We start from the raw sequence: 26,672 nt of genomic DNA on the forward strand, positions 1-26,672 counted from the left end.
GCCTCATCAGCACTGGGAAGACGCAAACCCACCGCTCCGCTGCAAGAGCGAGCCCTGACTTCAGCTTCAGCTGGGAACTGGGGGACAAATGACCACACACCCGCCGCCACCCCGTCCTGCCCAGACATGCTGCTGGAACTGGAGACCTCTCCCTTCGCCACTCATCCCGGAGCGGCCTTCCACAAACCCATCTCCCGGGGACAAGGACTGGACGGGGACCGGCACACGATCCCACACGCAACCACGGCCGCCTCCCGCGGTCAGCTCGCCGCTCACCTCACCCCGTGCCGCTGAGGCAACCGAGGGCTCCCACCCGCCCGCCCGCGAGCGCTGCGCATGCGCAGCGGGCTCCCAGGCATGCTCACTGACGGGGGCGGGGGGAGCGGGACGCGGTGGCGCGACGCTGCCGGGCTCAGCTCCCCTCGGCTCGGCTCGGCTCGGCTCGGCTTGCCTCGCCTCGCCTCCGGTCGGCTCAGCGCGGCTCGTACCATGAGGCGGGCGGCCGCGTGCCTGCGGGCGCTGTGCCTGCTGCTGCACCTCCGCGCTGCAGGTCAGCGGGGCGGCCGGGGCCGGACGGTGGGGCGGGAAGGCGGCGGGCACCCGCTTGTGCCCGGCGGCGCACCTGTTGTGGCGGGGCGGGGGGTGAGCGGCCCCGAGGGGGCTCGGCTGCCGGGGTCCGGCGGGCGGTAGCGGCGGGTGGCTTGAGCGCCGTTCAGCACCGCGGACAGCGGGCGGCGGGGGAGCCCTGCGGAACGCGCCGAACCCCGCGGACCCGCATCGCGCGGACCTGAGGCTGCGAGGGATAAAATCCTGCGTCTTTACCCCCTTGCTCCGTATTCGTTTATCACTTGAGGGGTGGTGGTGGGGCGTTGCTACTTGCGTTCGGTCGTAGCAGCAGGGTTTTTTAAGGAAGGGAAATTTCAGCTGCGACAGCAGGCGTTTCAGCTGTAGCGGTGGTGATCATAAATCCTCTCTCTGCTTTGCTAGCAAAACGTGTGCCTCATTCAGAAATGTAGTTAGCGATGGGAGCCCTGGTACATACATAAAGTTCCACCGCCAGTTTCGTTCTGATAGTCACAGTTTATATGCCTGGTATAAACCTCGGGCTTCTTTTAAGTCACTTAAAGCAGCTTATTGCTCAGAGTAATATGCCATCTCTCTCCCCTGTGCAGACTTAAGTATATATACTCTTAGCAAGGAAATAAAATCTAGGGTAACTGTATAACTGAGTTAAATTCTCAATTAGTAAAGTTGAATAGTCTCTTTGGTTTATCATTTCTGGCAAGTGTAGCTACTTCTGAAATAGTAAATGGCTGTTGCACCCTGCTTGTAACTTCACTGAAGTCCAATTAAGAACAGAGGTGAAATGCACAGGTACGGTTTCTTTTGCTCCCAGGAATGTTGTTTTTAGGAGAGATTTTTAAGATCCAACTAATTGGCATTGTCTTACTACAGAATCATTAAAAGTAATAGTTGAACTTCATGTCTCTTTTAATGGGGAAGCAGTGCATGAACATGTGTACTCCTCCCCCAAATAAGCTGTGTTATGGAAATAGTTGTTTGTATGGATTCATCAAGAAGCAAGTACTGCATTTTTTATTTTTTTTTCTCTTTTGCTGCTTTCAGGAGAAGTGGTTTGCCCCAGTTATTGGTATTTTATTGCCCTGGAATATTAGGCTACACTTCATAAAACCTCAGAAGCTTCTTTCCGGTATATCTATAGTTAGGAAGCTTGTGCTGTTGTGCCTTATATTCATATGTGCAAGAGATTATTGACTGAAAGGGAGCATTTCATGATCCATTTTAATAAAAGCCTTAAGCTGCTTTTAGATTGTTCCTTTGCAACATGTACTAAAATGATCATCTGTGCAAAATTAGTGTACAGCCTCTTTGACAAAACATGCCTTTTAATCTTCTCTATTAATAGTGGACTTCACATTAGTTTTAATGTGCTTTATTTTTCTATCCAACTAATGGAAACTGGGTTTATATCCTGCCAGTAAGCCATTTGCTTTCCTTACTAAGTTTTATTTGTTTCATTAATTTACTGGGAATGCCTGCAGACAAATATTGGCCTTTATTATTAAAATATCTCTAATCATGAGAAAAAGAGGGGAAATAACCATTTATATGGTGTTACTTTGCTCCCTGGAAAATAACTGTTTCAGGGAAGGCAACAGGATGGACATGAGCTGAATTCAATCTTTGCATATTGGGCATGGCTCCCACTAAGCACACGAGCTGTGCTTCCTCCAAGGCAGGGCTGCATACAACTTGCTTTTGTTGGAAGTCATTGAAGATGCCACAACAATGAAATAGCAAGCTTAAACTGCTAAGATTTCTCTATTTCATTTAACCGAAGTAGAAAATTCAGCCTTATACAGGCTACCACTATGGACATCTTTTATGTATAGCCTAAACTTATGAATTATTGACATCAATTTTGCAGCTTTGGTTGCATTCCACTTGCCACTAATGCTAGGTCACAAATTATATCCCAAATGTAATTTTTTTTTTTGTAATGTGATGGAAACTGCTTGGGTTTTTTGATCTGACTCTGAATTTGTATGAGCCATGTTTCTAGGGAATGCTGTCAGCAGATATTAACAAAATTTCCCATGGTATCATTCCCATGGTATCAGTTAGTGAGAATAGATTTTAGAGAAAACATAAGTCTATATTTACTGGAGCTGATGCTACAGCAAAAAGAATTAATAATCTGTGTTTAAATAATGTTTTATAATGAAAAGGTAATGCATGTCATATAGCAAATCTGGTTTCCTATGGAAAGACTATTCTACTATGAATGTGTTTACAGTAGCCACATATGCATTCACACAAAAAATGGAAAATATTCTCATCAAATATGTGATCAAGCATATTCGTGTACTTAAAAAGGTACTATTTTAGTAAGTTGATTGAGATTCCAATTCCAATAAGGCATGACAGCTGTGTAAACAGAAAATTAAATCCAGTTGTGCTGTTGATATACCCATATATTTCTTGCTGAAATCACAGAAACTTGTGTGTGCATCTCTGAAAACAGAATTAAGCCCTTCTGCTGAGTGCAGCAGGTGAAGTAATCAACCTATATAGAGCTTGCTGTTGGATGAAGACCTAAATCAGTAGCAACTGATTACAGGTCGGCATGAACCTTCGACTTACACTTAGGCATTGCATAAGCCAGTGCCCAACAGGACAGGTTATACTCCTTTTTAGTAGGTATGATCTAATAAGTATTCTTGCAATAAAGATCTAATACCTCCCAAGGTGACTAGGAAGTATTGTTTCCTTGTTAAAGAATGGAAGGTGCTAGCAAAATCACAAAGTGATGCATTAGGCTAACTTGTAAATAGAGAGCCATTTGAGTCATTCAGGTTGCTCAACTAATTAACTCTTTCACCTCCTTTTCTTTCTGTAACAAATTTTGTGAACAGAATTAAAATGCTGAATTAAATATCCAGTCATAGGAAATACACAAGGAAAGTCAACTAGACTAGAAAAAAGTCTTATCAACTCACCACTTGCCTTACGTTAAAAATCTCTCTTTACAAGAGAATTTTTTTCAGAATTTGCTTTTAGGATGAACAAACCCTGGTCCTGGGAAAGCAGAGAGTTAACAACTCAGGTCATCTAAGTCATGGTTTCTTGAGCAAAGGCTTTACATTGGCTTGCTAAGGACTTCTGTTACCTCGGGTTTTTTTTTTATCCTCTTAATTGATGAAGAGATGCATTGACAACCTTAAGTCAGTATGGACCAATACTTTCCTACTAGACTTTTCAGAGAGGAAGCATGTAGATCCTTGTTTCGATTTCTTGATGGATTCATTCCCCAAACCCACCAGCTGAATCAGATAAAGCTTGAGATAGGAAATTGTGGTATTCTAACTTCTTCGGGCAATGGTGTAATAATGGGGGGATTGCTTATATGAAAACAAGAATTTCTCTGACCACAGATTAACACTTCTTTGCGTAGAATTCACTGGGTTCAGAAACATGTTATAAATATGCTAGACTGATTTTGTTAATTGTTACCAAAGTCAACAGGGTGATTTTACTAAGTTCTGCTGGGAAGAAACAAGTACTTCAGCTTTCCTGGTAAAACATGCACTGTGTGGTATTCTCATGGTTGGAAATGACTGGAGTGGGTATGTGGTTTCTACTTAAGTGTTGGAGGGTCTCTGTTCCATAAAGTGCACAAGCTCTGTCACAGTAATAAGAAAAACTGGGGACTGTACTTCTAGGGTTGAGGTGAGATCTGCACCAAATGCATTCACAATCACATCCATTTCAGTAACCTCATACTAACGAGTGAATAATGCTAGTTTCTAAATACATTTAGAATGAATGTGAAGGAGCTACTGATTTAAAAATGTACTGGAATTATGCTTCATTACACTAACATAATCTAAATGAAGCCAGTACTTATAATTGCCTTCTTTAAAAAAACATATTGCTGGCCATGAGTGGGTGTTTTTACTAGAATAGACATTTGTGCCTTTTATTAGTAGAATCATGCATAATCAGGGGGTAGTCATCTGTCTCTTTAAAGGTTCTTTTGGGATAAATAGTTTTATAATAACGTATCTGACTTCATATTTTTGAGGAAGTATTTCATTGGAAAAGAGACTCATGCCATGTTTTTACATTTGGAAATTCTTGCTGTTCATTATTTTGAAGACATCATCTTCCACAATAGGTTTATGCTCAGTACATCCATTAGGAAATTATTGAGGCTTGTGATCTTGGAATCCATGCCTAATTTCATTTGTTGCATTACAAGAAGACTGAAACATCGTAGACAGCAAAGGCTGGTTCCAGTTTCTCTGGAGAGTGAAGCAGGAGACTTGCTGAAAAACCATGAATTGGGCTCTTGGGGAAGTGTGTCTCTCCAGAAGGGAGCTAATGAAATAACAGTGTGTGGCCGTGTTTGATCGTGGTTCTCCTCCATGGGTATGTTGAGAGGTTTCATGTAGGGGGCTAGAAGGAGGGGTAGGATTCTTACTCCCTAAAGCACAGTCATTGTCCTGTTGGATTTTCAGCATGGCTTCAAAATAAGTACTCGGAGAAGCTTAACAAGATCTGTTTAGAAATCCTCAGTACTATTTCTGAGAGTAGTATTACTGCAAAAAAACCCAGCCAAAACTTTAAGGCTGAACTTGACTTCCTTCGTGTCAGCTGTAGTTTCTGTGGAAATACTATATATTTACATCCACGTTATATAGAGCAGAATTTAGCCACAACCTTTCTTTGGAAAATTACAGTAATCACAAAATTAGCACATTGATGCACTGCTTTCTCACACCTTCTGGAATAAAGTCTGATGTGAGACTATATGGTACATTAGTGCCAGGGTATAAGTATGGCAGAGTACTTTAGTGCCTTTGGGACCAATGGCTCATCTCTTAATTCACATGAGTAGACCTAGTGAAATCAATGGTCTGTGGTATCCAGTTTCATTATTGACATATTAGGCAACAGGCCCATGAAACAAGACGCAAAGTGTCTTTTTGAGAAAAATACCACTTGTGCTTAATTCAAATTCACTGTGGCTATTTTTGGCCAGGGCTTTTTTTTCCTTTTTTTTTTTTTTCTCCCCTACTGAAAAGGCCAAATTCAGCAAAATTGAATTTGCAGTTGTTTCTATTTTCAGCAGGTTGCTTATTAGAAAAGGAAAAAAATTATTCCTTGCAATCATCTCTCTCTCCTCTTCCCTCTCTTGTGTGTAACTCCCCCTCTCTGGGGTGCTCTCTTACTCTCTTACGCACATGTGGGTGTCCTTGCTTGCTCTCACACACACAAACACACACGGAAAAACAAACTGTATATACATTTACATGCATACATACACACATTTTGTACAAATTGGTTTTGTATTTATTTTTTGTTTTGGTCAGAAGTGCTTTTGTGAGGCAAACCAGGCAAACTTGAAAGTTAAAAATATGAATCCACTCTGTTTGGTAGCACATGCATGAAGCAACACATTGGAAGTTTTGGAACTGACAGAAGAATTCACCTATGAAAATACTTTCCCATGTATAACAGTCTTTGTAGCAGAGGGACTTGCAGGCTGTGACAGTCCCCATCATTCAGAGAATAACTCCAAAACATATAGCCTGATCACATCCTTCCTTCATGCCACAGCTGCTTCTTAAGACAAAACCTGTAAGAGCAATACAAACAAAGCTATTCCCTACCTAAGTAGGCTGCTAGAACTAACGTTCTTTCATCAGGCATGCTCCTGCATAGCTTCTCATGACTTTCTTCAGCTAGAAGAATTTTATTACATTCAAAGTGGTGTTCATTAATGAAAATGAAGCACACCTTATACATGAAAGTAAAGTGGAGGGTTTATTGTTAGCATAATGAAAATCTTAATAATCTAGTTCAAGAAGCATTGTTAGTGTAGATCTAATGTTTTATAGAAAACCAAAGAATAATAATACAGAAAAAAAAAATTACAGTTATAGCAATGATGCAAATAAAATTGTCTATCCCTTTCCTTGGTGTTACACTTTCCCTCCACTGCTTCTATGGATTCTAAGCTTGATAGTTTCACACTGATTTTGGCTACTGGGGGATGTTATGAGGAGTTGTCAGCATCTGGAGTCCTTTGCCAGGAGGAATATGATGTTTGTGCTGGTGTCCTCTCTTCTTCCTTTCTCTTAGGTCCATATGTATTTCTTTGCTACCATGCATTCATATTTTTTAATCCCGCTTCCTCTGGACCAAGATCTACTTGGCCCTTATATAGACAAGAGAGAACTGCAAATTAAATTTTGCAGGGTGTGAGTCCATTTCCATCTCAATGGACTAAAAAGAGGCAGGCAATGAGTCTCCTAGCTGTAGGAACATTGGCATTATTGGAGAGGATTGATCAATGGTCTGCAGTACTTTTCACAGTGACTCTGGGTGGATGTTCAAGAAAAGATGAACCATTGTGAATGAGGTGATAAAGACTGAACTTGACTAAAGCCTGAGGTTGGTTTATAGAGTGTGAAGATAGACTGTATGGAACATCTTTCAGAATGGTGAGCTAAACAGAAATTAAAAAAGGGGAGCTCAGGGTGCAAAACTTAATTACCAAAGTTTAGTAAATCTTTTTACTGAAAATGAGGAATTATTTGGCAACAGCATTAAGTACTGTAAATCAGATTATATTTGAGTTAATTTTATCTTTGAAACCAATCAGTCAAGTTTCAGCACGTTTTTCCCTTAAGAAATGACTCTACATTTTCTGCCTTTTCCTTCCAATTTCCAGCTTGTTGGCATGAAAATCTCAAGCTGTGTAAAATATCAATCAAGATATCTGTAACTATAAAGAGACTTCAGTTATATAGTGCTAGTTACAGTATTATATGTGATATTTAAAGCATATGCACTATGTGTCTGTATTCACTTATGCACTTTATTAATCAGGTACAGCACAGCAGTTCTGTCAATGGATTTAGGGTGACTGCGCTAATTGCAACTAGTAAATATACCTCTGATTACAGGAAATGGGAATGTTCAGGAATATACCTTATTATGAACCTAATTTATTCAGATTAAAACAATAAGACTTAAGACAATGACCTCAAATTGTTTTTCCAGACACACATTAAGACTTTAGACACCATTACCTTTCCCTATCAGGTTTACAAAAGAATGTTATGTCCCACTGGGGCTCTCCTTTTCCAGTTGAATGAATTTCTGGTTTCTGGCTCTAGAGGATGCGAGATAAAGAATCTGCAAAGCTGTGCTATTTTGCTGTTTGAAAAAGAGAAAATATTCTACTATGTTACTGGCTTGTTAATGGATCTTGACTATCTCAAAATTTTTTATCTCTCTGTTTTAGAGGAAGTGAAGGTATTTGGGAATTGGAAGACTAGCAATTCGCTGGCAGGTTGCTTTAAAATAAAATGTCAACTGTCTTGAGACTATTCAGGGAGTCAAGACAGTCTGGAGAAATTTTGGGATTTCTCTATTAAGCAGAGGCCAACTGGGACTGTCGAAAGTGCCCAGATTTACTATTTATTTATAGTCAGATTTACTATTTATTATAGCCTTTCATTTCTGCATATGTAGCACAAACTTATAGAGTAAGAGAGGCTCAGAAGCATGTGCTATCTAGCATTCATGTGATTTACCCATCTATTATAATGAAAAAATTTTGTGTCCTCCATATACTGGAACCATGCAGGTATTTCACAAGGGCTTCTACTGACCCATTCTCCATCAGTCTTCTACAGCTGTAGAAAGTATGCATTCTACATCACTCTGGAGCTTCTTGTTGCACTGTAATAGATGAGAAGCAAAACTCCATGGATTGGAAGTGCAACTAAAGATAAACTGAGATTTTGAGGAAAGATAATACTATTGTATAGGAGAAGCTAAATTAAAGGGGGGGGGGGTGTTACAGAGGAGGAACATGGAAGCAAGATCAAGACAGGCTTTGTTGTTATATATATATATATATATATATATATTAAAAAAAAAAACAACTAAGGAAAAGCAACAGCAGCATGTGAGGATTTGCAAGGAAGAAGTAAAAGTCAACCAGGACAGAAAGAAGGAGGAAAAGTCAAGCCGTAGCTAAAGAACAGGGGAAGAAGTAGCAGTGTTCATCACCAGCCAAAGCCTGAGGAAAAGAGTCTAGAAATCACTACATTGTACAGACAGAAAAACTAGAAGACACAATCAATAAATCGCCAATATAAAGTCACAGTACAGTACCTATTCCTAAAGGGCATAGACATGGTTATTACATGAGATAAATGCTCGGAGCAATGTAGAGATATTCCAGCTGCTCCAGCCAATGAGCTGGCTCCATCTGGAGCTCGGCTCAGATGCCTCTATACAAACACCCATAGCGTGGGGAACAAACAAGAAGAATTAGAGATGCTTGCATGTCTACGGGGGTATGATATAATAGGCATCACAGAAACATGGTGGGATGGCTCCTATGACTGGAGTGTTGGAATGGAAGGTTACAGGCTCTTTAGGAAAGGCAGGCCCGGCAGGTGGAGAGGGGGAGTTGCCCTTTATGTTAGGGATAGGCTGGAGAGTATGGAACTCCTTCTGGGGACAGGTGAGCAGTCAACAGAGAGTTTGTGGGTCAGGGTTAAAGGGAGGACAGCGATGGGAGACATTACTGTGGAGATATGTTACAGACCGCCTGACCAAGGAGAACCTGCAGATGAAGCACTCTATAGACAGATAGGAAAAGCCTCATGCTTGCAGGCCCTTGTTCTCATGGGGAGCTTCAACCACCCTGTCTGTTGGAGTGATGGTACAGCCCATCGCAAGCCATCCAGGAGGTTCCTTGATTGTGTGGAAGACAACTTCCTTCTGCAAGTAATAGAGGAGCCGACAAGGAGAGGTGCCATGCTTGACCTCGTGCTCACCAACAGGGAAGGGCTCGTTGGAAATGTGACGCTCCAGGGCAGCCTTGGATGCAGCGATCATGAGATGGTCGAATTTGAGATCCCCAGGACAGTGAGAAGAGCGTGCAGCAAGCTCAGTGCACTGGACTTCAAGAGAGCAGACTTTGGCCTCTTCAGGAACCTGCTTAGTAAGGTTCCGTGGGATATAGCCCTAGAGGGCAGGGGGGCCCAAGACTGTTGGTTGATATTCAAGGATCACCTGCTACAAGCTCAGGAGTGTTGCATCCCAACTAGAAGGAAGTGCAGCAGAAGGGTCAGGAGACCTCCTTGGATGGATAAGGAGCTGCTGAGGAAACTTCAAAGGAAAAAAGAGGCTTATAAAACGTGGAAGCAAGGACAGACGGCCTGGGAAGTATCCAGGGATGCTGTCCAGGAAGCTAGGAACCAGGTTAGGAAAGCTAAGGCCCAGTTAGAAGTAAACTTGGCTAGGGATGTTAAGGATAACAGGAAGGGATTCTTTAGGTACGTAGCGAATAAAAGACAGACTAGGGACAGCATAGGCCACCTCCGGAAGCTATTGGGAGAGCTGGCTACCCTGGATTTGGAGAAGGCTGAGGTTCTTAATGGCTTCTTTCCCTTGGTCTTCACTGGCAAAGGCTCTGACCACACCACGCAAGTCTTGGAAGGCAGACGCAGGGACTGTGAGAATGAAGACCCTAGTCCCACTGTAGGAGAGGATCTGGTTCGAGACCATCTTAAGAACCTGAACATGTGCAAGTCCATTGAACATGAATGAACATGAACATGAGCCGGCTTCAGTGTGCGCTTGCAGCCCAGAAAGCCAACCGTATCCTGGGCTGCATTGAAATGAGCGTGACCAGCAGGTCAAAGGAGGTGATCCTGCCCCTCTACTCTGCTCTCGTGAGACCTCACGTGGAGTGTTGTGTGCAGTTCTGGTGTCCTCAACATAAAAAGGACATGGAACTGTTGGAACAAGTCCAGAGGAGGACCACGAGGATGATTAGGGGACTGGAGTACCTCCTGTATGAAGACAGGCTGAGGAATTTGGGGCTGTTTAGCCTGGAGAAGAGAAGGCTGTGTGGAGACCTCATAGCAGCCTTCCAGTATCTGAAAGGGGCCTATAGGGATGCTGGGGAGGGACTCTTCATTAGGGACTGTAGTGATAGGACAAGGGGTAATGGATTAAAACTTAAACAGGGGAAGTTTAGATTGGATATAAGGAAGAAGTTCTTTCCTGTTAGGGTGGTGAGGCACTGGAATGGGTTGCCCAGGGAGGTTGTGAATGCTCCATCACTCTCAGTGTTCAAGGCCAGGTTGGGTGAAGCCTTGGGTGACATGGTTTAGTGTGAGGTTTCTCTGCCCATGGCAGGGGGATGGGAACTAGATGATCTTAAGGTCCTTTCCAACCCTAACTATTCTATGATTCTGTGATCTACATGAAGGAAGGATAAGCTGTCTTCCAGGAGCAAAGGTATCTACAAAGCTGGTGCTAAGAGATGTTCTGACCTGAGTTTGAAAGTAACCATTGACTGTTGTTCATTTTTTGTTGGCATAAAAATAGCTATACTTAGCTGAGAAATAGGGGAAGACTTCTTGTTTTTTTAATTAGAAGAAATAGCATGGAATCACAATCTAAACAGCTAGTCTGTTCTCCTCAATGCCAAGGCAGAATAAACTGTAATTCTTTGTAAAAACACTTGAAGGGAAGGAATATTAGGGTAAGGAATAACATTATTTTAGTTAAAGGGTGATATCAGTACTGGGTGAATATTACAAGTCAGTCATGCATAACTACATTCTGAAGTAGAGTTTAAATAGAATGGTGTGAACAGAATATAAAAACTCACATAGAATCAAGTTTCCTAAGCTTTTGGAAGAGATACCTTTGGAGATTCTAGTTTTTTGAGCCTTGTCCTAAGCCTCATTTTCTGAATTTCTGTTTATGTTGGGATACCTGAAGCTTAAAGGGCACCAAAATCACTGTTTCACTATCATACTCCAGTTCTTCATAGCTTCTGATGGTTTCCCTGGGGGCAACAAAGGAGCAGTTGCTTTTTCTGTGTAAGTACAGAACTTGGTATGGGAATCCCAGTCTTCCCTCTCTTAGGGTTGGAGACAGGCAATATCTAAACGTGATATGTAGCAAAAGTTATGGTGTTTCTAATGACTTACTTCTCCGAGTGTTCTGTTGTTGCATACCGCTTGTATTCAGAGCTGTAGTCTGCAGGGTGAGGAAGGAGTATTTTACACCTTCATCATACTAAGGGGAAGATTTATGTTTCCCTGAACATACAAAGTGTGGCCCAGTTGTTAGGGTCACTGGAGGCAGCTGTAGCAGTCTTGAAGGCAAAGTCTGATCATGGTTTGAGCTTTATCCACAGTCCTACAAAGATCAATGAAGTTTTTCACATGGGCACACTAAATGCATTTATCCTACTTAAGCTAATGGGGCTTTGTGGACTTACCAGAAAAACAAATACAGCCTAGTAATTTCCTTGTAACTTATTTGTGCTTCTGTGCTGTCAGGTAGTTAAATGGATTGGTGTGAGTGCAAAGAGTATGTTGTGTAATTAGACTTGTTAATTTCTCATTTCCAAAGGATGGGCCATTACTAAAATGTATTTTGCTGCCCATCTTGAAAATATGCTGCAATGGGCCATGTATCAAATCCATTGCAAGGACCTGTGTTACTAATGTGATTTTTAGCATTCTAATGGAAGTGAGCCATTGGGATTTAGTAGAAAATTGTGATACTGTTGTTAAAAAGTAGTGAGATTCATAAGCAGGCAAGCTTTTGGAGAGTTCCTTAAACTATTGTTTTATCAGGTTTTTTTTTGTGTTACTTTGGATTCAGTCAGGATTAACTCTGAAGTCATACATGGCATTTACTTTAACATTATTCAATGAAGAATTTGGGCTAGTACTTAATTATATTTTTTTCTGCTTCTTTCAGTAAAAGTAAATGAAATTAAAGTGGAATTTGGAATATTAAAGACAGTAGGAAATGCAATATAAAGAATTCCAGGAGTATCACAATAGTAGGAGTAGGAATGAAGGAAGCAAAGAGGAATCAGAGACACCAAATAGGGCTGTAGTTACATTCCTGTATATTATCTGTGATAGCTTTGGAATACTGATTGCCTGTGCAGGAAACATTAAAATAAATCCAGCAAAGAAGTGATTGTGAGAAATAGGTGGGTATGAGAAGTAGATGACGATGAGAAGTGCTGATGTCTCCTTCTTTTTATTTTGCCATTCACACAACTCTCTAAATTGCTAGGTAAAACCAGCCCTCAGGATTTTATCAATGAAGTCAGCCCCCACAAAGCTTAATGAGATCCCAGCCAGCTTAACAAGCTTTGATATTCAGTTGTCTTTAAGGCTATGCTCTGCAGTTTCTCTGTTTTCCTCCTGCTCTCAGTCATCTTCCCAATCAAAACCTAACAGCTCTACACATGTGAACTCAGTGGTCGTCTAGGAAATGGTCAGTGTTTATCTTTGCCATTTAAAAGAGCAGCCTTAGGTTTAGCATAGTTCTTTATAATAGGAGGATCTCTAAGTGTACTGCAGAATGCAGGATTCTGTGTTCTGTCTTCTTCCTCTTCATTTTCTGCTCATGCATGTTATGAATTTCTTCACCGCCTACAGACATGGACCCGCTTTTGGCAGAGAATGCATTTCACAATGATGCATAGCAATACTATAGCACAGATGAAGTATTGTCCTTGATTTTCATAACTGAAATTTCATGAGGAAATTAGGTCAACAGAATGTAATTACCTACACTGAAATCTCCTAAGGACCCTGGATAGAGCTGTGCAAATGACCGATTATTTTGATTTGCTTACAGAAGCAAAAAATTCAGAGGCAAAAATCAGTCTGAATAGAATAAAATGATTTCTTGTTCACCCTGAATTGAACTGATATTGGTTCTGAAATGTTCTTCATGGCTCATTATAAGAATTAAAATAACATTGATTTATTTTTTTTTAACAAAAAATCAGCACACTGATTCAGCATTGCCATTAACTCCAACAGCTTCTGAAGAGGAAATTCCAGGCTGATCAGAGGAGAGCTCTTTGGGTTCCTTTGTCTTAGAACAAAAAGTCCCTTTTGTACCACAGTGGGTTTCTTAGGATGCTCTTCCATGAGGTGACTAAGCTTCAGCTACTTTATATCTATGAAGGAGCAGATCCTTTCCTGTTTCTCTGCTCACAGGGACAGCCTGTCTTCCAGACTGGGAGCTAAACAGGGCTGTTGTGGTTGTTCTCTTCTTCATAAAGGCACTGAAGAGTCACTGCACTTCATACATTTAAAAAGAATCATAGAATCGTAGAATAGTTAGGGTTGGAAAGGACCTTAAGGTCATCCAGTTCCAACACCCCTGCCATGGGCAGAGACACCTCTCACTAAACCATGCCACCGAAGGATCTGTCCAGCCTGGCCTTGAGCACCCCTAGGGATGGAGCATTCACAACTTCCGTGGGCAACCTATTCCAGTGCCTCACCACCCTAACAGGAAAGAATTTCTTCTTTATATCCAATCTAAGATATCAAAAGAGAATAAAATACAGTTTTAGTTCTGGTTCTTTTTATAAAGGCATTATTGGGAAGTATTCTGACTATCAAAATAAAACATAGTTTTTACTAATACATGGTTTATTAAAACCATGTACTCTAGCAGAGTTCTTTGTGTACAACGCCAAGGTATTCAAGGTATGGCTAAATCCACACATCTCTATCTCCTCTGCAGAGAGCCAGGTGCTCCATTGGCTGGCCAGGTAATGCTTGGGAGAAGGTTAGGTCATAAAAGGAATTGGTATAATGGACTCTAAGGCTTACTGATTTAAGGAGCTGAATGAGGAATACAGGATCATGATTATAGACTCAGGCATCAGAACTTCACCTTTCTTCTCTTTCTTACATGTTTAAGTCTAATTTTTTGATCCAGTTCTTGTCCCTTCCTCCTCAAGTCCCCATATATAAAAGGTGATCATAGTAATTCTCATCTTTGGCATTACTGGGTGATTACATACATCAGAAAGTGGACTGCATATGTTTTCCCATTGGAGTTGATACCAGTACTCTGCTCTCATGAGACCTCACCTGGAGTATTGTGTGCAGTTCTGGTGTCCTCAACATAAAAAGGACATGGAACTGTTGGAACAAGTCCAGAGGAGGGCCACGAGGATGATCAGGGGACCGGAGCACCTCCCACATGAAGACAGGCTGAGGAAGTTGGGGCTGTTTAGCCTGGAGAAGAGAAGCCTGCGTGGAGACCTCATAGCAGCCTTCCAGTATCTGAAGGGGGGCTACAGGGATGCTGGGGGTGGACTCTTCATTGGGGACTGTAGTGATAGGGACAAGGGGTAATGGGTTAAAACTTAAACAGGGGAAGTTTAAATTGGATATAAGGAAGAAATTCTTTCCTGTTAGGGTGGTGAGGCACTGGAATGGGTTGCCCACGGAAGTTGTGAATGCTCCATCCCTCGCAGTGTTCAAGGCCAGATTGCACAGAGCATTGGGAGACATGGTTTAGTGTGAGGTGTCCCTGCCCATGGCAGGGGGTTGGAACTAGATGATCTTAAGGTCCTTTCCAACCCTAATGATTCTATGATTCTGATTCTATGATACTAAAGTTGGACTTGCCTCAGCATGTGTTCTGTGCTCTTGTGCATAATTTTTGAAATGTAAACCTGTCTGGAAGTATAAATAACATTAAAAGCCTTGTAAAAATGAGTTTAATAATGTAGTATACTTCACATACTTAGTAGACATTCTGTAGTGTCGTGTGTGTAGCGTTGTGTGATTTTAAGGAAATTCTTGTGTTCCACAAACATTCTTTCAAAATCTTTCAGAATCTAAGGATTTCATCAGATTTCCAGTGCCATCTACCAAATAGCCAGGAGAGACATTCTAAACTTATTCTTCTCTTTCTACAGGCTGCATTTCTGGAGACAATGACCACTTTTTGGCAATTCATCAGCAAAAGAGTGGAAAACCTGTATTTATTTATCAACATGTGCAGAGTGTGGAGAAAAGTCTGGATACAGACAATTATAAGAATTCCAAACAAAATTTCCATTCTTCTTCCCACACCAAAATAAGCAAGTTGCACCCTGCAATAATTGTTAAATCAGCCTTGCCCAGACCTGCCTACGACCCATCCCTCAACCTGTTAGCTATGACTGGTCAAGATTTGAAAGTGGAAAATCTTCCTGTTCCTGCAACAAATGTGATAGTTGTGGTAAGTACCTTTTCCTGGGTTCTGCAGGTTTTTTTGGTGAATAAATATGCATGTAGATAAATATTGACAGATTTTTACTGTGGGGTATCCAAAGTTCATATTCCATTGCCTGGCTGAACATCTAAATCTAAATAACCATTGCTCATCTTGAATCTCTTCACTTTGCATTCATATAGCTTCACTGTGATCAACAAGCAATATGATGAACCAGTGCAGAGCATAGCCTCTCTGCAGGCAAAGAATTTACCTTTGCTTCAAGTGCCATTAATCTTCTTGTCTTGATTGATGTTTGCACTGCTTTTGCTGGATGGGTTTTAAACTTACTCTGCATAGGGCACAAGAAGATGTACTTTAGAGTACAATTCTACAGAGGCAGGGAGATCTTACAAGGCTGGCTGTCGTGGTTTAAGTCCAGCCAGCAACTAAGTACCACTCACTCACTCTCCTTTACCTGATGGGACGGGGAGGAGAACTGTAAAAAGGTAAAACCTGTGGGTTGAGTTAAGAACAGATTAATAGCTGAAATGAAGTAAAACATAACAATGATGATGATGAAGAAGAAAAGGGATACAACAAAAAGAGGGAGAGGAATAAAACTCAAGAAACACAAGTTATGCACAGTACAATTGCTCACAACCTGCTGAGCAATTCCCAGCCCATCCTGAAGTAGCCATCAGTCCATCCCAAGCAACTGCCCCCCAGTATATATACTGAGCATGATGTGCTGTGGTATGCAATACTCCTTTGGCTAGTTTGGGTCTGTCTCTGCTCCCTCCTGGCTTCTTGTGCCCCTCATCACTGGCAGAGCATGAGAGACTGAAAAGTCCTTGACTTAGGGTAAGCATGACTTATCAACAGCTAAAACATTGATGTGTTATCAGCATTATACTAAATCCAAAACGCAGCACTGTACTGGCTATTAGGAATAAAATAACTCTATCCCAGCCAAAGCCAGGACACTGACACAAAGGTTTCAGTCACTTCTATTTCTCCAGTAAATCCATTGTTATGCTTACATAGCTGTTTGAAAAAGACAGTTTTGTGAAAAGAATATGTTTTTGTTGGCGTAAGCCATATGCACTACTTCTGGGACATATGGACTGGGACCCTCTCATTCAGTTAACTGTTTGTATGATCTTTCCCTTTCTCAAAAAAGTGATGACAATGCTCCCTCCTGCAGTGGAGGGCATAGTGGTAGAACTGGCATACTGGTGCCACCCTGCTGCATCCTCACCTTCATGCCAGTGGAGCAGCATACTGTCATTAGAGCTGTCCTCTGTGGAGTGCATATCACAGTCTGCATAAGTTCTACACAGACTCTGCTCTGCTTCACCATGGTGCATAGGTAGCCCGCTTGATTATGGAGAAGAGCATTGGGCTCATTCTTCTGTTTCCTGGAGGGAAGAACAACCATTCATATCACACACTCTATTAAGGTGAACTAATAAAGATTAAACTGAAACAATGTGACTAATTACAGTCAGCAGCTATTGCCTAATTCTGTAAATTACAGAAAATGCTAGATTAAAACAGAATGGCCTTTACAAACAAGGAAAGAAGATACAACACTAGGGTATCTTAGTGCACAGAGTGTTTTAGAATCATGTACAAGTTCCTCGTTTGGTACCTCTACATATCTGGCCTCATGAATGTACCAAATGCAGTAGAGGCTAGTGACACAGAAAAGAATGATGAGAAAAAGGGTAGTGATCTTTAGTCTAACGTTAAAGTTTTTAACAGTTAACAAATACCATCAGGGAGCTAGGCTCAAAAAGCTGGGCTCTGAACTTCTTGTATTGCACATGAACAAAACCTCCTAATTGAGATTGGATGGCTAGCATAGTTAGTGGACTAGATTCAGTGGTATGTAAGTGTTCATATCAGACCAATATAAGGTCCTGACAGCTTTGCTTCACTGGGGACTTGTCAACTGTACAGAATCCCAATACTGAATAGAGGAGGAGATGCCAAGCAAGCTGGGTATGTCTATGCCTCAAGCTAGCCTAAGCCAGCACAGCCAGCTTCATAGTAAAAGTACCTGTCTCTTTTTTCCACAGCAAGTATTACTTCACCTCCTGTGAAGGTGAAACCCCTTTCTATTAGTGCAAGGAATGATGTTACCTATGGCCTGTTACTTTAGTAGAGTCTTGCACACTTATAGAGACCCACAGTCTTCGACTTGGAAAAATCCTGCAGAGTATTCTGGGGCCATCCTGATTTTAACTGACCAGCTCTGTGCCTGCATTAAAAGCTAAATGAGGCAGATTTTCAATTGGCAGTCACATAAAAAAAAATAATCTATTAAATCTACATTAAGTTCTCATTAAGTGACCTCAGTCTGAAGCTTTGCTGCTGCATTTCTGTGATGGAGCTCCTGCTCTGAAGCCTTCTGTTCAGGCTGAGAACCATATGTGCTTCAAGGGGGGCATAACAGTATGAGCTAATCATGACATGAAAGTTGTTTGTTGCTTGGGATCTTCAGCAATCTCTGGACATGTTGAAGGACAGTGGTTTTGGTTTGGTTTTAATTCATCTTTTCAGAAAAAGCCTTTGGGGAAGCATATGTTTTAAAGCTGAGGTGTTGAGAGTCACACAGCTCATTGGACTGATTTTGAAGGTGCCTTTCTCCAAAGGGCAGCTGTCCCACAGCAGGGTAGTTGCCACAGTCCAAGCACAGCCCTGCTCCTTCCAGGTCTCTGCACTTAAGGCTTTGTTTCTCCCTCTTGAATGCCATCTGAAGTAGATTGTAATGCTAATGTCATTGCCAAGGGATTCTGTTTTGTTTTGAATGCACATATTGCTCCCTCTTTGTTTCGAATTAGCACTTAATGCTTGTGCTGATTTTTGGTTTTTATCATACAGAGCAAGTGGCAACATTTGTTGTTTTGCCCTGGCTGACCCTTTTTGTTCCAGCCTTTAGCAATGTTGTTGGTTGCTCAACTTGAAAAGGCAATTGCTAGTGTTAATGCTTCCTGTAATCCAGTTACATGACTAGTGCACATCGTGATTTAGTATGAAAGCCAGCAAAGGGGGTTATTATTTAAAATAAATCAACGCTGTTGTGGCTTTGCAGAGGGGATGAAACTGAATTCAATCTAATTTCAGTGACTTGAGGTCCATTTTCATGATGGAGATGGAAAGGCAGGGTGAATGGATGCCTAATGTAGAACTATTACAAGGTTACATTTTGTGCTAAGGACTAGACCCTCTGACAAGCAAAATGTTGTCAATGCACAGTGGAGTACTGCGGAGCCAAGAATTCTACAGGTATTGTGTCAAAAACTGGTGTTTCGTGACTCTGTCATTACAGAATGCATGTTAAGAAGTAATTTTACTGAACCTGGGGAAATTGTACTGCTTGCTTGCCTAAGAGGAAGAGGAGGGATTTATTTCCTGGGACTGTATTTTATACAGCTGAATGCTTTCCATCACATTACCGAGTATCAAGTGCCTGTTGGGTTTTTGTGTGTGTGTTCAGTGCACATTGTTTGTTGAGGGCAGTGAGGACAATCCAGAGCTCTTAGTAGCATTTTGGCTGTTCTATAAATGTCTTAGTGCTTACCCATATGTTCTGTTTAGCTGTCTCCCTAAATGACATAAAACCAACTCATCTGAAAATTGCTTGGTTAACATATGGAATTACAAAGTCTTTTGTAATACTTTAGAGTTTTCTGTTTGTATGGGTTTATTTTGGTTCTCAGAAACTATGCACTTATCGAACATATTCGAGTTAGTAGTGAAATGAATACATTCTCTAAATGTTTCTTTGTGTTTATTCCAAGTCTTTCCAATACTGAATGTGAGCATTACCAAGGTCAAGGCAGTACATGGAAAGTAGAAATAGTCTGTGGATAACCACTTATGATTAAAGTTGTTGCTGTCTAACACACTTGTTAAAAACCCAAACGCACATACATTCATACATATATATCGACAGGGCTGAACTTGGGAGAAAAGCAGAAAGACTTGTCGTAAAGGTTACAGCTCAGAATAGGTCTAAAGTATCACCTCGTGGAGGTGCTAAAGCATCATCCCTTGTAACTGAGTATAGTTTGGTCTGTCCAAAGCCTCTCTCAGGCACACAGGTGTGTTATACTAAGATTGGACAAAACTCCACAGATGCTTTTTTCAATTGTATCCTGTGAAGTGTTTCAAAAATGTATCCTGTGAAGTATTTCAGAAATGTATATATTGCTCAATATATCAAGATTTTCCCTTTCACACCTCACTATTGCTATATATCTTCTTATACATGTGAAACCACCGAACTGCTTTTACAGTTATGTCAAATTCATCATGCAAGTGCTGCTATATCCTCTTGTCTAACTTTGCTCATACTACATAGTCAGAGAAGATACCTCTTTCACTTGCTTATTGACATGAACTTACACATCTATAGAACCATAGAATAGTTATGGTTGAAAAGGACCTTAAGATCACCAAGTTTCCACCCCCCGCCATGGACAGGGACACCTCACACTAAACGATGTCACCCAAGGCTTCGTCCAACCTGGCCTTGAACACCGCCAGGGATGGAGCATTCACAACTTCTGTGGGCAACCCATTCCAGTGCCTCACCACCCTAACAAGAAAGAATTTCCTCCTTATATCCAATCTAAACTTCCCCTGTTTAAGCTTTAAACCATTACCCCTTGTCCTGTCACTACAGTCCCTAATGAAGAGTCCCTCCCCAGCATCCCTGTAGCCCCCCTTCAGATACTGGAAGGCTGCTATGAGGTCTCCACGCAGGCTTCTCTTCTCCAGGCTAAACAGCCCCAACTTCCTCAGCCTGTCTTCATGTGGGAGGTGCTCCGGTCCCCTGATCATCCTCGTGGCCCTCCTCTGGACTTGTTCCAACAGTTCCATGTCCTTTTTATGTTGAGGACACCAGAACTGCACACAATACTCCAGGTGTGTGCAGTTCTGGTGTCCTCAACATGAAAAGGACATGGAACTGTTGGAACAAGTCCAGAGGAGGGCCACGAGGATGATCAGGGGACCGGAGCACCTCCCGTATGAAGATAGGCTGAGAAAGTTGGGGCTGTTCAGCCTGGAGAAGAGAAGGCTGAGTGGAGACCTCATAGCAGCCTTCCAGTATCTGAAGGAGGGCTATAGGGATGCTGGGGAGGGACTCTTCATTAGGGACTGTAGTGATAGGACAAGGGGTAACGGGTTAAAACTTAAACAGGGGAGATTTAGGTTGGATATAAGAAGGAAATTCTTTCCTGTAAGGGTGATGAGACACTGGAATAGGTTGCCCAAGGAAGTTGTGAATGCTCCATCCCTCGCAGTGTTTAAGGCCAGGTTGGGCGAAGCCTTGGGAGACATGGTTTAGTGTGAGGTGTCCCTGTCCATGGCAGGGGGTTGGAACTAGATGATCTTAAGGTCCTTTCCAACCCTAACTATTCTATGATTCTATGACAGTGTCGAACACTTTACACAAGTCCAGGTAGATGACATCAACTGCTCTACCCCTGTCCATCAGTTCTTTGGCCCCATCATAGAAGGCCACCAAATTGGTCAGGCAGGATTTCCCCTTAGTGAAGCCATGCTGGCTGTCACCAAGCACCTTGTTGTTTTTCATGTGCCTTAGAATGCCTTCCAGGAGAATCTGCTCCAAGATTTTTGCCAGGCACAGAGGTGAGACTGACTGGTCTGTAATTCCCTGGGTCATCCGTTTTCTTCTTCTTGAAAATGGGGATTATATTTCCCTTTTTCCAGTTGTTGGGAACTTCACCTGACTGCCATGATTTTTGAAATATGATGGACTTATGATATATATGATATATGTTTATTCCTCCATCACTTTTGCATTTCCTGATTCATCAGGTTTAATTACCAGTGTCAAGGCCCAGGAGTTGACTACCTTATTTGTTCTTATATTTTATTTCATTATTCCCACCACTTATTTTTCTGCTGGAAACAACCATTTTTGTAGATCTTTGTACGTTTTCTGAAGCCATGGCTTCCACATGGAATATCATCTCTAGGTTCTTCTAGTAACACCTAGGATGTCCTACTCTCTTCTCCTTAATGTATCCACTCGAGACTTTTGATGCTTCTTTTTAAACATCAGCCAAACAAAGGGAACCAGACTACAAAATATTTTGTCTTCTGAACATCGAATTTGCCTCTTCTGACTGGCTTTGCTGGAATGCCATAGCTAGAACTGTATGAGGAGAACTTTATAAAAAGCTGGGGGCATCCAATCCTTCCAGTCATTTTCAGTCCTCTGAGTCAAAGCGTCTACCTACCTGCCTGTGATCTTTCTTTGTACCAGAACATAAATGGCCTTCTGAGAATCCCAGGAAGAGAAGATGCTCTGATAAGGTTTTTTACTATTAATCTGTTCCACATTTCCCCATCTGTCCACTCCACTAAGTGACTGTTTTTTCGTAATTTCTTACTGATGTTGAATACCTTGCCTTGATAAAAGATGAAGTCTCTTCCTGTTTCCAGTTCTCTTTCTTAGGAACTCTTCTGATTTCAAATACTGTGGCAGCCTTTGCTGGCACAGCATCTGCCCACTAAGGCCATAGTGAACAATCTGTGAAGTTACATTTAAATGTTTCTGGCTCAGTCAAAAAATCATTCTTCTTCTGGGAGGGAAAGAAGGGAAGAGGAATGGATAAGGCTGGGGATGTCCTTAAAACGGAACAAGCAGGGTTTCTGAAGGAAGTGGTTTGTTATTGCTTGTGTTTTGTCTACCTTCCATCATGTGTTGTGTGTTATGTAATGCTACAGTTATTTTGGAAGCTATTCAAAATGGTAGTTTTATCTTCTTACTACACCCTGTACAGTAATGTCCTAATTTGCACTGGTATAGATGTAGATGTACTTATATGTAGTTCTATCTATGGCTATATGTAGTTATACTATATTATATTAATAGAAATGGCTAAGTAGCTGCTTTTTGAATACTGCATGAACCTGGGTTCTCAGCCTTGAGTCTGTCAGATTGCAATTCCAAAGGCCATTTACTTTGTGACCACAGAAAGACCACACACAGCTTGGTGCTGTGACTTTGACCTCTGTATCCTACTCCTCCCATTCACCCTGAGCTCACTTCCTTTGTAGGTCTTGTGAAGAGGTGGTTAAAATACTTTTGAAAGTATATTCAGCACAAAATGGTGTGAGAATAAGGCAAAAAAATATGAGTGAGGAGAACAAGTAGTCCACAAGGTAGCAAGTCAACCAGAGCTGGGGCAAACAGCCGAGGCAAGTCTATGAAACGTAACAAAAAGTCAGATGTCACTTTTTGTCACTTAACATCTGTTATTGCCAGCCTAAGAGAGGGGTTGGCACTGGGTCAGGCAGAGGAGGCATAAATAGAAAACCATGTCAATGCAGTGACTTTTCAAAGGAGACTTCTGAGAAGTTAGATCTCAAACCCCAATAAGGTATCAACTGCGTCCCTCTTCTTTTCTAGGTCATATGTTTGTCTGATGCTTGGAATTACAGAGGAAAAGTACCATGCTGATAGACAGTGAAATTTTAAGACCTTATTATAATTAAAGTGCTGAATTACTGACAAGCTCTAAATGTTAGTCACACATTACAACTGTGGGCAATATCAGTCAGTACCCTTAGTGTGATTGTTACAGTCACTGTTGTGTCCCTTTGCAGTATGACCCTGAACATAAGGTCTTCATGGTATTTGGCTTCTAAACTTGTCCACCTTCTAATAAGGGATTGATATTCACCGTTACCTGAGTCCTTTCTGAAGTAATTATATTAGGCATAACGTATCTGCAGTGAGCCTTGCAAGCAAACCTAGTAGCCTGCAGCTCTGTCATTCTGGATTTTGTTTGCACAAAGAAATCTAGAGTCTGCATTAGTTGGCCTCCTTTGCTTTCTGCTTCCTTCTGTGCACTTCAGTGGGGATAATTGCATGCTGAACCATTATCACGGTATTGTGTTTGCTGTCAGTCTTTGTGGAAAACAGGAAAGATTGCATTAGGCTGTAACATGCACTAAAACCTCCTTAAGGCACTTTTTTGTCATCTGACTTGCAAAATGCCAGAAGAATGTTAGTGGGATATTCTGCAAACCAGTGTTTTAATTGATTAGTCTACTGCTGGCAACTTCGGGGTTATTTTCAGTAACATCCAGTGGGATCCTAAACTTGCACAAAAGCTGCCCGTATCTGTCACAAATTGCCCAGATCACAAAGGTTTCCTTTTCCTGCATTTTTTGTTTTTAGTGAAGAGAAGATAATTCTCTAAGTCATTTAGTTTTCTTCATAAAGTGCAGTTTAAATTAAAACTGGATTTCAGGAGCAGGTATATGTTCTTAAGCTAAAGTTTGGTATTTCAGTGACAGCATTGTGCAGTTCATCTGTAAGAAGGTGTCAGCTGTTCCATACTTCTTTCAGCTGTATATTCCTATATACAAGTAGATACTTGTGTGTAGCAGAACAGAATCTGTCTGTTTTTCCATTCTTCAAATTGTTTGGTTTGGTCCAGAGTACCACTTATCTCATACGCACAGATGAAATAATTTGTTTGACCCAAAACCCATAATTTCAGCCAACTTTTGGAGAAATTTTAAAAAAGTGTTATCTTGAGCTGAGCCAGTACAAATTTCTTGTATGTGTTTTGATTTGGTCTCCAAAATGGAAAAACAAACAAACAAACCACCCTGCTGTCTCCTTTTTACTCACATGGCCCAATTTATTCCTATGATTTAAACAGATTTCTCTACCATTTCTTTGCTATGCCGTACTGAATTCCAGGAGAAAAGGTGCAGAGATTTAGACAACAGTGGATTTTCCATCCCTGCACTTTGTGTGTTTCAGCATTTAGCTTTGGAGATCGCCTTGCACTCCTTACCAAATGGAACTGCACTGACTACATTGCCCCAAACAGTACAGACAGGTTGGTTTGAGAGATTGCCATACTGCTGTCAATATCCTGTTTCCCTTTTACAAGCAAACTGAAACCTTTTAGTACCTAAAATTGACTAAGGAAGGAGAAAATTTCCTGGTATGCAGAGTTCCAGGTGCCATCACTGGAGTAAAACGTGCTTGATATCCAAAATGATAAATAAACAAAATGACTCCGGGTTCTGAGACCCAGCAATAAACAAATTAGGGACTACTTCCTGCAATAGATCTATGTATTGTGTTGATATTGTTCAGGAATAAAGACTGAACAAGCACTTTTTCTTCTTTCTTTTTAATTCTGTTAGCACTCTGGAAGAGCTGTCTTTGTGAAAAACCCAAGTGCCCTACAGTAACATTTAAAAGGCAGATAAAGGCCACTCAGATAAAAAGACAGCAAGACAGCATGTGTTTCCTTATCAGTCAGTGTTTTGTTGGATCTGGCAGTTCAGCCTCTGGAATAATCCTTTTGGTTCTTTACTTTTGACATTGCTGTTAGGAAAAGTGACAGCTTCTATGAAGTTCCTCAGTAGATGGTTCATAATGTGTTCTTGTATGTAACCCCGTAAATATTAAGCCTTATAAAAATGGTTTTTGAAAAAGAAAAAAATCGATATCATTGATATATCAGTATGTCATATTTTTAAAACCAAGTGACCTTTTGAATCAGACAAACATTATTTGTGAGCAGAAGATGATCTTTTGAACACACTTGTAAAAATGCTTCCTAGATCAATTACTGCATTTTGGCATCTCTTTTGCAAAAAATAAATATTGGATTCTGAAATGAAATGCACAGGTTGAGAGCATATTGGAGTTTGAAAGTGATCACATAAGGTGTCAACTAAATGATGTTTTTTCAGTTATCTTGGTATTGAAATGATTCATGGAAAGGGGAATAACCCAGAGAGGTAAGCAGAGTGTTACAAAGTCTTTGTTCTATTGCTAAAAGCATTTAAGTAATGTTTGGCTGTCCTTGCTTTGAAGGTCAGTCATAGCTGAGGTTTGTAATGGAGCTAATTCTTATTTGGCTCTGCACCACAACAAACTGGTGGAAAATACTTTCAGTGTGTGCAGTGCTTTGAATCAAATACATGGTAGAAGCATCATGAAAAATGCGGGTGTGGGAGATTACAGCAAGGCTGCTAATATAATAGCATTGAATACTGTAGGAAAGTGGTTATAGAATCACAGAATGGTTTGGGTTGGAAGGAACCAACCAAGGGTTGGAAGGTTGGATCATCTAGTTCCAACTCCCATTCTGTGGGCAGGGACACTGCCCCGTCCAGACTGGCCTTGAACACTGCCAGGGGTGGGGCAGCCACAGCTTCTCTGGGCAACCTGTGCCAGCACCTCAGCACCCTCATAGTGATTAATATATATCCTTATATCTAATCTAAATGTGCCTTCTTCCAGTTTAAAGCCATCCCCCTTGTTTTATCCCTGGATGCCCTTGTTAAATGTCCTTCCCCAGATTTCTTGTAGGCCCCCTTTACCTACTGGGAGGCTGCTCTAAGGTCTCCCTGGAGCCTTCTCTTCTCCAGGCTGAGTAACTCCAACTCTCTCAGCTTGTCTTCATGTTGACTGCATATGTTATATTTATGTTTATTTAAACATGAAACAGATTTACATTTCAGTCTTTATTAGCTGTTGGAGAATAACAGTGTAATGTCTGCATTGTACAGATTTGGCTGAGGATACACATTCTCCTTAGGAATGGTCATTGTGTAATAAACTGTAACAGAAATCTACGACAATATCAATAAAGATTTTTATATTTACAATATGCTAAAGTAAATTCTGCTTGATTTACACAATATTATTGATAGAATTTAATTTAATTTTTTCCCCATTTTCCTGATTTTTTTTTTTTTTTGGAATTAGAGGTTATCTTTTTACTGGTAATAATTGTACAAGTAATCTTGTTTTCTTTTTGAAAGCACACTGAAAGAAATAAAGATCACTTCTGTTACAGTCCTGTTGTGTTCTGGCAACACAGCTTTCTGCTCTCTTTAGCAAATTTGTTGCGGGTATGCTTTCTTTGTGCAACACATAATGTATTGTCTAATTAAGAACATGGCTCTGGAGGCTAACCTTTACAAATAGACATGATATTTCAATTTTGCGTAATGAAAATTACTTTGTGTTAACAGTTTAA

The 26,672-nt window shown here is 41.1% G+C and overlaps 1 protein-coding gene across 1 annotated transcript in view; it reads left to right on the forward strand.

Annotated features, from left to right (window-relative positions):
• The first annotated feature begins 350 nt into the window (after positions 1 to 350).
• Positions 351 to 26,672, forward strand: part of PTPRR (protein tyrosine phosphatase receptor type R) — a 149,787-nt gene continuing 123,465 nt past the window's right edge. The window contains exons 1-2 of the mRNA XM_061454800.1: positions 351 to 550; positions 15,329 to 15,633. Coding sequence (XP_061310784.1) covers positions 358 to 550; positions 15,329 to 15,633 — 498 coding nt within the window. The 5' untranslated portion in view covers positions 351 to 357. The remainder of the gene's footprint in view (positions 551 to 15,328; positions 15,634 to 26,672) is intronic.

Source organism: Pezoporus flaviventris, unplaced genomic scaffold (assembly GCF_033815535.1).
Source record: "Pezoporus flaviventris isolate CSIRO_AGI_PZ_B2104156 unplaced genomic scaffold, CSIRO_AGI_Pfla_v1 ptg000016l, whole genome shotgun sequence".
Lineage (NCBI taxonomy): Eukaryota > Metazoa > Chordata > Aves > Psittaciformes > Psittacidae > Pezoporus > Pezoporus flaviventris.